This window comes from Vanellus vanellus (assembly GCF_965231255.1).
Source record: "Vanellus vanellus genome assembly, chromosome: 7".
In the NCBI taxonomy this organism is placed as follows: Eukaryota; Metazoa; Chordata; class Aves; order Charadriiformes; family Charadriidae; genus Vanellus; species Vanellus vanellus.
Window position 1 is genome coordinate 201,112 of NC_138912.1, and position 16,198 is coordinate 217,309.

At 36.8% G+C, this 16,198-nt stretch overlaps 1 protein-coding gene across 1 annotated transcript in view; it reads left to right on the forward strand.

The window, feature by feature from the left end:
* Positions 1 to 14,765, forward strand: part of CFAP46 (cilia and flagella associated protein 46) — a gene marked incomplete at both ends in the record, with an annotated part of 82,264 nt that extends 67,499 nt beyond the window's left edge. Inside the window, 14 exons of the mRNA XM_082486377.1 lie at positions 1,443 to 1,540; positions 2,067 to 2,082; positions 2,817 to 2,861; positions 4,679 to 4,800; positions 5,220 to 5,302; positions 6,418 to 6,582; positions 7,030 to 7,052; positions 8,973 to 9,033; positions 9,125 to 9,160; positions 10,278 to 10,380; positions 11,562 to 11,674; positions 14,049 to 14,130; positions 14,424 to 14,560; positions 14,758 to 14,765. Of these exons, the coding sequence (XP_082342503.1) occupies positions 1,443 to 1,540; positions 2,067 to 2,082; positions 2,817 to 2,861; positions 4,679 to 4,800; positions 5,220 to 5,302; positions 6,418 to 6,582; positions 7,030 to 7,052; positions 8,973 to 9,033; positions 9,125 to 9,160; positions 10,278 to 10,380; positions 11,562 to 11,674; positions 14,049 to 14,130; positions 14,424 to 14,560; positions 14,758 to 14,765 (1,092 nt within the window). The remainder of the gene's footprint in view (positions 1 to 1,442; positions 1,541 to 2,066; positions 2,083 to 2,816; positions 2,862 to 4,678; positions 4,801 to 5,219; positions 5,303 to 6,417; positions 6,583 to 7,029; positions 7,053 to 8,972; positions 9,034 to 9,124; positions 9,161 to 10,277; positions 10,381 to 11,561; positions 11,675 to 14,048; positions 14,131 to 14,423; positions 14,561 to 14,757) is intronic.
* Positions 14,766 to 16,198: the final 1,433 nt, after the last annotated feature.

A 16,198-nucleotide genomic window follows, 5' to 3' on the forward strand; every position in this document is an offset into this window, starting at 1 on the left:
AGTGAAAATCAGTGAAAAGTGTGCAGTGTATAATTCTGCTCCTGATGATCTGTACCAGTTGATAATGTCGGTATACCCAGAGTGTGCCCAGTGTGCTTAAGCACATAAAACTTCAATCTGAAAAATACATAAACACACATGCTTAAAGGCAGCAGTCTCAAAAAACATTTATGGTCCTTTCTGTTCTAGGACCAGTTTTTCATCTGGAGTCAGACTGTTTAATTGCTAAGAGATTTTCGGTTGGTTTTGGTTTTATTTTCTCAAAAATGGTTGTATATTCTTTAGTACAAAATTTTTGTGGTGGGTTGACCTTGGCTGGTTGCTGGGTGCCCACCAAGCTGCTCTATCACTCTCTCCTCAACAGGATGGGGAGAAAATGCAATGAAAAGCTCATGGGTCAAGATAAGGACACGGCTGTCAGTCACCCATTACTGTCACAGGCAAAACAGACGACTTGGGGAAATTAATTTATTGCCAGTTAATAACTGAGTAGGATAGCAAAAAATAAAAACAAAACTAAAAAAGGTCTTTGCCCCTCCCTCCCCCCCCCTTCTTCCCGGGCTCAGCTTTGCTCATGATTTTTCTATCTCCACCCCCTGCTGCCCGAGCAGCACAGGGGAAATGGGGAATGGGGGTTGCGTGGGGTGCCTCCCATGGAAGACAGCCCTTCCTGAACTTCTCCAACAGGGGTCCTTCCCATGGGCTGCAGTTCTTCATGAACTGCTCCAGCGTGTGTCCCTTCCATGGGGTGCAGCACTTCAGGAACAGCCTGCTCCTGCGTGGGTCCCCTGCAGGGTCACAAGTCCTGCCCGCAAACCTGCTCCAGCGTGAGCTCCTCTCCACGGGGCTGCAGGTCCTGCCAGGAGCCTGCTCCGTTGTGGGCTCTCCATGGGGTCGCACTTCCCCCAGGGCACGTCCGCCTGCTCCAGTGTGGGGTCTCCCCGGGCTGCAGGTGGGTCTCTGCTCCATTGCAGGGAGCTGGCTGAACCTGTCTGTCCAACACGGGGACAGTTCCCAGTGTCTTCTCACAGAAGCCACCCTGCAGCTCCCCCTGCTACCAAAACTGTGCCACGTAAAGCCAATACAATTTTCTGTAGTTCCTTTTGGTGAGGTGTCTAGTCTTAACAAAATGGTGAAGGACTTTTACATACATGTTACAATGAATTATTCTGCTCCCTTCCTTTGCTAATATTCTGCTAGGATTTGACAGCATTTTCACTTCACAGATGGTGTAGTGGCCAAAAAAGTCATGTTATGCAGAGTGGAATAAGTTAAAGTATTTGTAATTTGTTTAAAGTAATATTTATAAGTTGTTCTGCACGGCACAAAAAACACACAATCACAGACTGGTTGAGGTTAGAAAAGACGTCTGAAGGTCATCTTGTCCACCCCCATGTTTATAAAATCCATGAAAGTAATGCTACTTTTTAATTATTGTACAGGCATGGAGAAATCTCTGCGTTCCTGTTGAACATTTTAATGTAATGGATGAATTGCCATCTAATTTCTACATAATTATTCTCCAGCATTCGGAAGACAGGTATAAAATTTCATCATTTTGGTTTAGCATTCTGTTTGTTACAAATGTCATATTTTTTGCCTGTAAATGATCAATGTTGTGGTTGCTTATTGCCTTTCACTTCTAATTTTACTGGACTTGAATTTTAGGATAGTGGACAAATCAATACATAAATAAAACTGCCTGCAGCTTAAAGCTGTACATTTTCTGTACTTTTGATTTCCCTCATTATCACTCGAAAGGTTTCAGGCCATTCTTGGCATCCTCCTAAATGCTGTTAATGGTCTCCAGCTCTTACTGCTTACGCTCTTGAAAACGTTAGGAGGGGTCGTATTTAGTTTTATAAAGCCACAAATGATCTCATTGCTGTAGCCTAATTAGCGACTACTCATAAATTGAACTATAGCAGCTGACTATGAGTACCTTTTCCACTTGTGAAAAGTCTTAAACGATTGTCATGGAACAAATGAAAATCTACCTTACTGGATATGTAGCAATGCAAGAATTTTCCTTACAGCTCTCAGATTGTTCCAGTTAGATTTTGCAGGTTTTTGCACCCCAAGGTAGGGGTAAGTATTGCATCTTGAGAGTATTTGTGAGCACATTAAATTAGAGGGTGTACTAATAAATTTCCTTGCAAGGCTGAACAGTCAAATAACCTACTCAGCACTTCGCTTTCCGTAGGTCGAATTTGTACAGTTCACTGATTGAGAAGCCAAAAGTAAGTACTGCACAGCAAAAAGGGAAACCCACCCAGCCAGTAGGTGAGTGCCTCTTACATTTAAGAGATAAAAATCATTGTGCTGATGTGATGAGAAGGCTCATAACTTTCACTGTTGCAGTCAGTACAGTTTAAAAATAATGTTTAAAATAACTGTAGCTCTCATTAATACCAAAGGAAAATAAATACCTGAATACTTGTGTTTCATTATCAGATAAAATTTATCTAGTCACATTTTACAGAAGTTTTGTTTATATTTGAGGGCTAACATTGTTACAGAAAAATAATGTAGAGATGTTTTTCATTGTACATTTCTGTATATAGTTAGTGCTATATATATAGACAGTTCCTTCGTTTTCAAAGGGTACCATGGGTTTAGAAACTGATGATCTCTGTATAATCATTGCTTCAAGTACAAATACGATGTCTCAGAAAGAGCCTTAAGATGGTGTTATCCTCCTTTTAACAGTGCAGGCTAAAGTTTCTCGATTTCCTGTGAATCCTGATACATTTCGTATGTTGTTGGAAAAAGTGCGGGTTTACAAGCAGCAAAAGATGAAGAGTCATCTTAAACAGACTTTCATTCAGAACTCACAAGAGCGTATCTCCGAAACAGATGTGGTAATATATTTGATTACCTTGTATTTAAAACAGGGTGCAAAGCACGTACTAAAAAGCTATCATAAGTATTCTTTATGCAGAATTTTCAGTTTATTCCAAGTGTAACATCCCTAGTCTTCACAGTTACTAATTGCTGTGTATCTGCATCAAAATTTAATCTTGCTGTGTTATTCTGTTACTGTTTTCAGTGTCATCAGCAGCTTTGAAATGTTCAGTAGTGTATTAGAATTGAAAATTGATTCAGTTGAAGTCAATTTACTTGAAAATGTGCTGTATCTCTCAGATTTGCATTTGCAAGTGTACATTGGCTTTCATATCACATGAAAGCCCCAGCTGTCCCAAGAAGAAAAATGGGATTGCAGATCTTAACCCTTTAATCAAAATAAAACTATCTAAGCCAGAGATTTGTTACTGATTTCCAAAAAGTTTCTTTCTAGGGCACACAGTATCTTTTGCACGATAGCTGTTGATTTGGACACAGTTCATCCAAGTCTGTTAGTCACAAAATTTTGCTTCATTTGGAATTCTAAGTAGCTATGGACACTCCTAAATCCTAGATGATGAAAGTTTTTTGTTACTTCAAGAAGGCACACTGCTATAAGGACGTTGCTTTTCACAGTCAGTGAACAGAAGTTGGGTGGCATAAAGGTACACTGGAAAAGCCTGCGACTTTCACCTAAGCTTTTAAGCTGCAGGGTGACAGAAAGTTCTCTTCACATGAAATGTGCAAGCCTACATCCTAGCATTCTAATTTACTTTAATTTTGGCTCTGTTAGATAAAATTCATGTTTTTCAATATCAATCAAAATTCACTGTTAAATATAACATGTTGTAAAGCTGGTAAAGGTAAAAAATACAGATCATATGGAATTTTCTGTACAAGTTTTCATTATGTTAATCACACAACTTTAACACATCTGGTTCTTGAATTATAATTCCATTTTATTCATCGTGTTAGCTTCTTTCAGTTAAAATACTGATAATTGCAGATCATTAAAGTGTTTTTCTCTAGTCGATGGCCAGCCTTTACTGTAATGGCAAGTTTTGTAAAGATTGCTGTAATTGTGTAAGTAAAGAAAAAGGTGATAAGATAACATCAGATAGAACAGACAAAAAAAAAAAAAGTGGCTTAGGTTTTTAAAATGCACGTGCATTAGAATTTTCAGTAGGTACGCGTGCAGCCTGCACAGAGCCACACAAACAGGGCTTTGGGTGAGAAGTCCATTCATTAATACCAACATTCTTCGCCATTTAGTTGAGCTTGTTTTTCCAGTTAGTGTTTTTGTGTCCATCTATATCGGCTTTTAGAGGCTTCAGTTTTTAGTGTCGTCTTCTCCTCCATGATTCTGTTCTCTCCTTTTCTACTTTCTTCATTCTGTTTATTTTTTTCCTAAATTGACTCCACTGATTTCTCCATGCACTTTCATTTGCTTCTTCTACATTCATCTTGCTGTTTCTATTCACTTCTCAAAGTTGTCTTTTCACAATTTCTTCCTGTTATTTGGAGCACCACGTTGTCTTTCCTTTCTGCTGGACTTCCCTGCCATTCCCCATTGAAATTGCAGAAGTGTATTAATCGCTTACATAATAAATAGTCATCTTGTACTGATTCCGATGTTAGAATATTTTGTAAAAAGCTGTTAGGAGTGATGTTTTGAAGTAAAGTGGTTTTGAAACTGACTTTCTGTATTTATATTTTCCATTTTATGATGTTTCAAAAGATTTGATTTAGCCTCTGATTTAACATAATACATCCTCCATCCTTGTTAAACAGCATTTTGTAAGTATTCTGTTTTCTGTTGCAATGTGTGTGATAGACTCCAACAGATAAAAAAGATGATCATGGACGTGATTTGACATCAGATTTCTCTGAAATATTAGAGATTATGGAAGAATACCTGAAACCAGTGCTGTCACTGTTTGATTTTTCTGATATCAGGTAAGACATTTAGAATAGTTTTATCATCATTTGTGAAAACAGAATGGTGACTCAAGTCCTACAAATACAGCAATGTGTTTAACAAGAATAGACCCCACTGAATGAACTTTTTACCTCTTGAAAGACGGTATATGCAGGACATGCAAGACTAAGAGGATTGAACCATAGGGTAGACTAATGGCCATTCTCACAAGCACTGTTCTCCAGCTTAAGTTATACAATATTGAGTTCAGGATGAAATGTTATAATTTAAGTAGTTAAGGATGGGATTTCCAAAGGACGGAAACTCCAAAGGGAGTAACCCTTTGTGTAAAATTTCATTGAGATTGAAGCAGTTTTGTCTTTGCGTTTCCTGTGAAAACTTTTACTTAGATAAGAATTAGTGCTGGTAATATTTTCACTGTGATTCCTCTTCGCAGAGAACAGAGCACATCAGTTTCAGCAGCTGAATCAGGAAAAACAAAAGTGAAAGATAAGGACACCAACCACACTAGAATGCAGGGTATGTGCTCTCTTGAGGACAATATGTGTGTGTGTGTGTGTGTGTGTGGACAGATACCAAAATCCTGTCATTTTAGTTTCAATTTTTTTGAAGCCAGGGAGAAGAAAAAGGCTTTAGCAATGGTTTTGCCTGTTTATTTTCTGTATCAAGTCAAGTATTTTAGTGTACTTCCAAAGAGATTATTTACATTCTGGATGGAGCTATCCTTCTGCATGTACTTACAGTCTTCCAAACTATACAGACTTTAGACAGCGAAGTAAAAGGGCTTTGTTACAAACCAGCCTTTTCAGGAGAAAGGCTGAAAGAATGAACTTCCTTAAATCTGTTAATCTTAGTTTGTTTTGTCTTTTCCTGCTTTTTACTCATGGGGTCTCAGAGGTTGCTTGCTTTTAATGCATGCCTAATGCTGGAATATATCCCTAAACACGTTCCAAGGGAAGGGGCAATCGAGTCCATGGCGTACTGTGGGGATGAGATTTTTGCTTTATGGTGGGGAGCCGTGAAGTTTCTCAATTAGAAATTACTAGAACAAGATTTGCATTTGCTTTTACCTGCCAGAGTTTCTTTCTGCAGTCAGTAGCTGGCTGCTTCCGTCATTCTGCAAAGACTGAATAACTTGTCTTCCATGGATTTGTTGCTTCTCTGTAGAACAGGAAAATGTTGTCATAATGATGGTCAGTACTTTTTTCCTAAATAACAGAAACAAAAAGTTTCTTTCCTACAGAAAGGCACTAACAGTATTGGATAAGAGCTCCTTTACAACTCTATACTGTTTAGCCAAACACTGCAAAGGTAATTTTTCATTTCCACACATCATTTTCTTGAATACATCGCTTACACCTGGACTTCAATCTGAGATGGTTGATTATTAATACAGGGATTTTTTTCCCTCTGAAGAATCACTGGTCACAAGTGCATATGCATAGAAGTTTGACAACATCTTAGGAGTAACAGTATCTAAAGAAATATTTTTGCATAATGCACTTAATCCGCAGTAAAATGGAGTTCAGGTGTCATACAATAAAGGAAATCTAGATTTTTACATCGAACTTGAATTGTTTCTGTACATCCCAAAAGCTACTAAATCTCAATCATGTTCTGTCACTTTTTTTCAGGTACACCTATGGATTTAGGATTGTGTGTGGTATTACTAGGAGATACATTATTTATGGAATTGCCTTTGGAAGCTCTGAGTATCTTTAAAGAGGAAGGAATAAGTTCTGTATCCAGAGATTTTTCTCTCCAAATTCTCTACAATCGAGTACATCTGGCTGAATCAGGTACTGTTAGATAAACATTCTTTGCATTAGCATAATGATGCAGTGAACAAGATACTTAACATTTAAATAATATGAATGGTGTGTTTTATTTTACTGGAAGACTGCCACATACAAATAGGTTTACAGTATTTTAGAAGGAATAGATAGTACGGTAGACTTATTTCAGTAATGTGCAGGCTGATTGTAGTGGCGGTGCTAGTTAATTTAAAATAACCTCTGCATATTAAAGAATTATGTAAAACTCAGTGGAATCTAAAATGGCTTGCAGAGTTTCAGCTATACAGGTGAAAGTGTCTCAAACTCTTTAAAGCTGTTTTCAGCTGCACTGAAAAAAAAATGAAATCAGAATTTAGACTTCTGTTGATTTTCTTTAACATTAGCGTAAGACTGCTCAAAATTTTGAATGTAAAAAATTTCTAATCATTGAGCTACTTCCTCTCTGTGTAGCTAAGATTACGTTAAGAGCTCAGGTCAGCCAGCGATTCTTGTGCTCTGCATGAGCAAAATCAGATCCCACACGCTTTATGGACGTCTTTCATTACTGCAGACCTGTATAAACTGTATATACCCTGTATAAACGCTTCAGTGAAATGAGTTTAAGTGAGGTAGTTGGACAGTTGGTAAACTTGTGCTTATGGCATCTTAAAAGTAATTTCTTATTTATTCTAAAAGTGAGTAATAAGTGCAGGCACTAAGCAATATTTTATAAATCAAAAATACCTTCTATTACTGAAATTAAAAATTTGAAGTCACATTTTGCTCATACATAGATAAAAACACATTTTAAATTAAATTATTAAAGCTAGTGGGCCTAAGACAAAAAATAGGATAAGTTTAGAAAATCTCACGCTGTACCATGAAAGTATTCTGTTCCAGAGAGGTTCTTGTATTGTGTTCATATCTGTAATATTTAGTGCCTTCAGTATAAGCTGTCCCCCATTTTTCCATTTCACCCCTCCTTTCTAAAGGGAAAGAATTGTGAATAATCTGAGATTAGAATATTTTTAGTCTGATACACGTTCATATACCGTTACAGTTCTGTTAGAAATAGGAAGTTTTTTTGCATTTCTGTTTTTCCCTTTTTTAAAGTGAAACTTCTTATGGTTGCCTAATTTTAGAGGCGGATAAATGAGAGGAAGCACAGTTGAAAAGTCTCTGTTCATGAAATTATGAAAGTAGCCACCGAATGCATATCTCAGACTTCCACCAGTTTGCAGTGCACTCCAGTGATAACTGGCTGAGACACGTACTTTGGGTGATAGTCATGTGTACAGTGAGAAATTTGTCAGTTTTCTGTGCTTTTAAAAAATCCATTACAGAAATAAAAAAATCAGATTCAAATATGAAACTTCCTTTTTCTTTTCAATCTCTGTGTGTGTCTCAGAAGCTTCAGTTATTCCAGTAACATCAGCAATGAGTAGATATGGGAACAGGCTTAGAAAGTGATTTTGGTAATCACTGTTTGACTCTGTCCTAAATCTGCAATGTAATGAAGCATTTGCATGTCTAAGGGATCACATCTCTTGCTTCTTTTCCACTTTCAAGCCCTTATTTTTAAGCAAGAGGGTTTGGGGAATGTCCTTGCCTTGCTGTGATGTGACGTTAGCTTTTATTTTTCTAGTTTAATCTGTTATTATTATTACATCATAACAAATACAGCTTTCTTGAAGGACTACTTATATTTTCTAAAACTGCCTATATCTTAAAATAAATCTGTTCTTTTCACTTCCATAGAGACTGAAGTTAAAACAGGTGTTGAAATACCTAAAGAAACAAAATCAAAAGCTCATCAGAAAAAGAACATCAAAATGGTGAATTTTCCGCATTTTTTAAATAAACTGAAAAGCTCTTCTTTTTGTGTAAAAACAAACAAACAAACAAACAAACAAAAAAAACCCCTATGAATCGCTTGCATAGAAGCTCATTATATATGCTACAATTATTAAGTGAAATAAATATCACATAAGTCCATAAGAATTTTGCTTCTTATTGAATCTTCAATAATGACAGTTGTTTCTTTGAAAAAATTGTACTCTCTGTGTAAATGTGACATAATTAACACCAAGGGAGCTGCTTAAAGTTACTAAAATACTTCCCCCAACAATATAGTATATTTTATATAGTGTATGCATTTATTTTTATAAATATATGTATGTATGCATATATAGCTATATAAGTGCGTGTACATGTGTATACAGCTGTATGTATATGCATTGTAGATAACGCAGAAGAGCTTATGCTTTTAATTTCCCTCGACAGTTGAGTATCATGCTGCTTTTAATCCTACCTTCAAAACTTCAGAGCAACTTTTTGTTAGTTGACGCAAAGAATGCAATATTGTTAATTGAGACTTCTGTATGTAATAGAATATGTATTCGTTTTAATTGTAGGCACCAATTAATCGTGATTTACCCTCTAATTGCTTGCCTGTTGATACTCATAATTTTAAATGTATCCTTTCACAAACTATTAGCTAAGTGTATGAGTTAAACTTTCTTTTTTGTTGTTGACATTGCACTGTTTACACTTAACTATTGATCAGATATTGTGGACCCCTATAATGAAGGAAGAGAGGCAGGTAATATATATTAAGTAATATTTTCTCCACAAACTACCCATGGAATTTAGAAATTTTTGTAACAGAAAATGAAGTCGTGACATCAAGATGTTGACAAAAAAGCTTAGCTTTTCATCAGAACAGTACCACCTACCACCTGTCAAATGGTGCATCAGTGAAACGTGAGGTCACCCCTCAGCCTCCTTCTCTCAAACGAGACAAATGAGTGCTCACCCGCTCCTCCCAGGACATTCCTCCCAGCCCTGTCACCAGCGTGGTTGCCCTCCTCTGGATGCATTAATTCAGTCTGACACAAACACTTTAAGAATACGATTTTACCTCACTTTTTCTCTGTGTGTGTGCAGTAGTTTGCAGAACTGATTCATGTTTGTTATCAAATTCACATGTATATTAAATGCCAAAAATTGGTTCAATGGAAGTTTTTTAACTGAAGTTACTAAATCTAAACTCAATGCAAAAGAAGCTACTGAACGATCAGTAGCATAATAGAGTGTGTCAGAGCATAATAGAGTATGTCTCCCTATGTTTGTGGTTTCTTAATCACAGCAGATCTAAACAAAACACTGTTTACCATGTGCTCGATCTCTGGCTCTAGAGTGTATCTTTAATTTGCAGTAGTGTGAAAATGTAGTCAAAAAAGAGAAGATTAATGATCCTTAAATATGCATGTCCTTGGAGAGCAGAGGTGGGTTTGGAGTCCTGCTTTCTGAAATCAGGGCTCCAGAAACTCAGTTATTTTCTCCATCTACTTAAGTCCACTCTGAGCCTCTGGAACAGAACTGCGTGAGCAGTGCTGGTGTTTTCAACTCGTTACACTTTTCTCCGGGTATCTAGAATTCTTTCCTTCTGCTTTTAAAGTCTCTAACCTGTCTACCGAATAATCCTTGTCAGTTATAAAATATTCCTTTCAAATGGGGATTACAGACAATTTTACTCTGAAAATGTCATGATTGCTGAAGCTTTAAAAGCCAGACTTTGACTTCAAAAAACTTAAGATTTAATGATGGCCTAAACCCCCCGAAATATTATGTTGTCATTTTAAAATGATTGAAACTAAGATTACCCAACATCCTTTGTAGCATCTTAAGCTCATAATGATGAAATTCTGTTGTTACAGAAGCTTTAAGGCCTTCCCAAAAAATAAAGGAAATCCTAGAAAAATACCATGACCCATTTACACTACGGTGGGAAGGAGTTATTGGCAGCATACGTGTTCCAAGGTTTGTAATATATCATCTGCTTTCATGTTTCATCCCTGTTTCCTTTTTAAAATTGTGCCTATTCCCAGAGGCTTCAGTCGTAAAATAGGGTCATGCGTTGCTGAGCTGGTAATCACGTAGCTAACCACTGTCTGTGTTTCAAACACATATTTAGATTTGTAGACAGATCTGAAATACAGTGCCACGCAGTGGTTTAGCTTTGTATTTGTAGATAACCCAATTTTGACAAAAAGTTGTCAGGTGCAGTCTTTGATGAATATTTTAAGTAGATGTGAGCATTAATGTAATTTCTGGCTTTGCTATAGTTGTTTTTAATTCCAAGTATTAAAAACTGTAGCATCTCCGTGCACATTGGGTCAGCGCCAGGATTGGAGCACAGATTTCAGAAGCAAAGTAGTGCAAGTACATCTTACAGTTTATGATTTCAAACATCTGATCGTGAAACTAATACTATTTTATGGAGTTTATCCACAAACACACTTTGTTCTTTATAGAAGTTCGTTACATTTAAGTTCATAGCACTAGAGGGATAAAAGGATTCTCGAGAGGTCAAGCAGTGACAAGTCCTGTAAGCGAGTCACCGCTGTCGTCACTGGACCTTCCTTTATAACTGCTGGTTTGATCAGTCCTTTGAAATCTTCACTACTACTTTGGTAAAATCGCTGTGTGGGTGCTTCAGTGTTTCTTCATGGCAGTTACAAAGGTCGTTACCTGTTACCCAGTTGCATGGGTTTTGCTGCCAGCTGGGCTGATTGTTCGCATCTCTTTTCAAAACCTAATTTCTTCATATCCTGATGGGGGCATACGCAAGTACTCCCATTGAATGTTAGACTAAATACTGTTATTTCAAAGCTGTACAATGCATTCATCAATGATTTTTTTTTTAAGAGAGTCTGGTATTTACTTAAAAATACACTATGCCTCTTGTTTACTATGAGATGTTACGAAACTTGGTGTACCTCTGTATTTAAAAAATTATTATTAATGGTCCATGTGAGTTATTACACCTTCCATAGAATTCTGCAGTCTTGTTTGTCTCCTTGCTTTGTGTGATGACTTTTCTTATAAATATTTCTGGAGTAAATAACACTGAAGTGTTTGCTATGGTTAATTTCTGAAACATATTCTTGTAAAATAGTAACAGAAAAGTAACTTACTTTCTTCTTCCTTCCTTCCTTCAGCCAAGCAGAATGGGAGCAGCTGCTGACAAACTGCAGTGCATTTCTCTTCTATGGGATGGAGAGATTCATGTCTCATGTTTTACTCAACAGACTTGTTGCGTTGAACATCCCAAGTAAGATAACCAAACTGAAAAATATTTTTTTAATTGCACCACTTTTTGTTCCCAGTTGTGTTTATTTCATACGTTATCACTATCATAGCATTGATGTTAGAAATTAAAGGCTTTTTTCAAGATCCAGGGTTTTAGTTGGAAAAACTTTGTATTATGTACATTTTATTCTGTTGCACAGCCTTCTTATTATTCCTCACAAATAAGTTTAGTCCTTCTCCACTTCCAAATGTTGGAATTTCTTACGTTCCAAAAATTGAGTCATCATCTGATGGTTTTCCCAGTAACTCCTCTCCTTTTCTATGGAACTTAGTATTTGGTAGCAAAGTATTTGTTATTGTTAAGAACAACCTCTGCTGTACCACTTCTCCAAAATTCCTCAGTCTCCACTCAGGCAAAGCGGAATTGTCTGTCAAGACTGGGTTAATGCCGAACAGTTACTCTGGTGGAGCATTTGTAGACTCTGAGAAGTTTTGGGTTTTTTTCTCTGCTGCTTCACAACTCGTTAGTGTTGTAGCCTAAGGGTTAGATTCAGGACTGGCTGGTTTTACTCCAAATCTTCCTTTCTCCTGTTCCCCTCGCACGTCTGGAAGAAGCTCAACTCTGGAGTTGTGCTGCATTTGTCAGGGTCGCTGAATTGTGATGTTCCATGTAAAATGGAGAAGGGCAGTACCTATCAGATTGTGAAGCCCTGCAAAGCAAGAGGAAGCTTCTTCAGGAAACGTTGATTTTCAAAGTGGTTTAAACATATGTATGTAAATATTACTGGAAATCAAGAAAATATGTCTTCTTAGATACATTGGTCACTCTTGAAAATGAGGTTTCAGATGTCTGTAAGGCAGATATTTACAGTTCTGGCAACTTTTGGAAAGTTCCTGAGTGCCTTGTTAACCCTCACCCTGCATCCTGCTCTTAAATTATGCCAGGATTAATTCTCCAGTGCATCTTATTTTATTTAATGGAGAATAAATGAATTTCAAATGTATAAATTTTAGTCTTCAAAGGACTGTTCTATTTTCTGACCACCTACACAACTTTTACTTGTTAGCTGGTAAAATTACTGTTGTCTTGCAAATCGAGTTTGAATCTATCGTAGAGGAAATCTTCTTGTTAAAAGTACTCTTCTTAACAACTCTGAACTGTGTCTGAGGATTCTGAGGGCTCTAACCTGGACCAAATATTATTAAATATTGTTGTTTGTCATTTAGATGATGAAATAGAATATGTCGTTGCTGAACCTGGTTATGAGGCCAGACTGAGAAAGAGAATGAGGTGGTTCAGCAACTCTTGAAACGCAGGATTAGAATGCAAATTAAGCTTGCTTCATGGGGATAATTAGCAGGGGGTAACTCACAGAAGACTAGAAGGAGGTGTTATGCTTAAGCAGAAATAATCAGTTAAACATCAATAAGGTAGGGAACGACTGCTTGAGGGGCAGAATTACAGAATAGAGTCAAGAGGTGGATCACAAATTAAACAATGTCATCTTGGTAGGGAAAAAACCCCACCCTGAGGTCTCTATCAGGGTAACTATACAGGAGTGTCATTTGCAAGATATACGATTAATTTCCCACTCTACTTAGTTTTGCAAAGGTCTCAAGTGGAGAAGAATATTGACCAAATAGAACAAGTTATCAGTGGAGAACATTAAGAGTGGTCAGAAGGCTATACCACAGATTTGTGTGCATAGTTTTATTAATAAATACGTATGTGCGTTCATATGTATATATGCATATAAAACATTCGTTAGGAGGAAAGATTGACACATTGAGGGGAGACACGATAATAGTTCTCAAGTATGTCAAAGGCTTTCGAAGCAGAAAGGTAATTTACTTCTCATCTGCCTGGGTTAGGGGAATAAGTAACAGGTTTAAGCTGCAGCAAACTGAACAGTATGGAAAGCTTTTTAATTCTAAGAGTATTCTAAGTTATTTCACTGGAGGCCTTTAAGGAAAATAAGGAATTTTTGAGATGTAACTTGATCCTAACTTGTGGAGATCAGCTACAGTACATAACATTTCCATACCTTCATCTTACAAGAGTTTGTAACTACAGAATTGAGTCACGTAGATAGGTCATTAGCCTGTAATAAGATGGTATGTGGACTTCATTATTAGTTATACTAAGGTGGCACAGGAAAAAACCCTGCAAAACACTGTGGAAAAGTGTAACAAAGTTACACCAAATAATGTTAAGATGACTTTATTAGTGTTCTTTTACTTAATACTTAACAATTTTGGCTGAAATACCTAAATTTTGCATTAGTTGTTTAGACCGTGTTCAAGAAAGTCATTAACTTAAGAAGATTTACTTATATTTATTATGTTGGGCATTACTCTTAGTGCACATACCATTGCTATAACATATTTTTTTCCAGGATGCCATTTGATGATACTTCTGGATCTGATGCGATCAAAGCAAAGTTATCAAAGAATTGCAAACTCTGATATCCACAAAAGGTAGAATAAAGATTATTTTGGTAAAGTCTACAATAAGGCAGATTATTTTTATTTCAAAGCAAAGGCTTTTTCAGCCTTAAAAGCACCTCAGTATTTTCCTTGCTTTTAAGTTGACAAGTGGCAGGTTTTATATATTTTTATTCTATGTCTGTTCTCTTCTCTTCTCCTCATGCAGTCCGGCATTCCCTTTCCCCTTCTATTAAAAAACATTGTATAAAAAGCAAAGTTATATTTTTTTATATGTATTATGTACATTTTTAGTTTATTGATCTCATACTTTTGATTTTCTTTAGTTGTCTCCATATTGCTGTAGAGCGCCCAACAGAGACAGCAATGCTTCTCAGCCTTACTGGTGTTCGTTCCATAATAGCCAACCAGTGGTACACTACCTTCCAAGAGAATGCAGAAAGGCTAGAAATCTTGTCCGAGAGTAAGTATTTGTGTTCATCTTTGTTTGCCTGTATATTATTTCAGACATTTGTATGTATCCACTTACGGAGTGCGTATCTGCTTGTCTCCCATTTCTCCTCTTTCTTTGCTCCTCACCAAATTTTGCCTGGACTTTCCGTGGGAGGTAGACTGCATGAAGGAGCTGCCGTGTTGTTGACAGGTTGATCTTTCAAACAGAACCGTAACCTACTTAAATCAGTTTTAGTCGGGGGGTGTTTATGGTCGTATGGTAAGAAAAGGATTTCTGTGGTGAGGAGGAGGAGCAGTGCCCAAGGACCTGGCAATCTGTGGTTACATAAACTATGGGGAAAACAACAGCTGGAGATAACTCACGTCTTCAGAGATACAAAACTAAAGCTGTGAAGGTATACTTTTTCATTAAGTTTTAAATGTGAAGACGTCAGGCTGCATGGTTGATATTTTCCTGTTTTTCAAAACTTTCCTGAAAATCTCACAGAAATATTTCTTTCCAGGTTTGTTGAGCATTGGTAGGACAACTGGGCAGACAGTCCATATTCTTCAAAAGACTCCGATTCACAGGGAAAGGGATTCCATTAAAAGTAAGAATTAAAAAGCTTAGTACAGAAGACTGGCAGCGCATGTTAACTAGAACATGGCAGACCTATGGGTAGTTCACAGGTATAAGTGAAATCTTTCAGATAAGCTATGACAAATTTTTGTGGCACTTGTTACAAGAATTGAGAGTGAGAAGACCACTGCTACGATGTTGTAATTGGAGTAGCTGTATTTTACATATGTAGAATTTTAGGGAGACTTTGTCATAGCTGACCAAAAGCTAAAATTTACATTCCACTGAACTGTAATAGATTGAAGTAGTGTGACTGAAAAGTTGCATCAGGAGCATGACATGAACAATATAAATGGTATGGAGTATAGACTGCAAAACCGTAATTTGAACCTGCATTGATTAGACAGTCTGCATTGTAAGGGGCACACTATATGTATGAAATTCCAGCGGGCATCTTGTTGGAGAGAGGAGAAAGATTTTTGAGTAAAACAACTTTTAATATACCCTTTATAAAATTAAATAGATATTTTTCACTGTATGGGACTTGTGTCTTAAAACAAGGGTAAATAAAGTAACATTCACACTGTCATAGAACTGAAGAGAGAGAGAGACTTCAGATCAGAAATGTTGCCTAGTTTTCTGTTGGTTTTTTTTTGGGGGGGGTTTTTTTTGGTTTTTTTTTTTTTTTTCAGAAAACGCTTCTTGAATTTAGTGGCAGTTATTAATATTATAAAAAGAATGTAAAAGAACCACAAGTATTAATCAAAGAGGAGACGTGATAAGTTACTGCACTTAAAGCATTCTTATGTTCAGTCATATTCAGAAATAATAATGTTTTTAAAATATTTTTATAGCAGAAGCGAATTCTCACAGCTCTCCTAGAGACAAAGCAGAAGAACAGACCATTCGCATTTCCTCAAATCTTCCTGCAACTCATCCATCATTTTTTAATTGTGTGCTATATGGTTTACCCAACATAATTATGATGTAATTTGTGTCAGAGTTTTCATAGTAGGAATACCACTACGCTGTGCATAGGGCACACTTTGTGTTTAACAGTGTGGCAGATACTTATTTCTATGTGGCCTA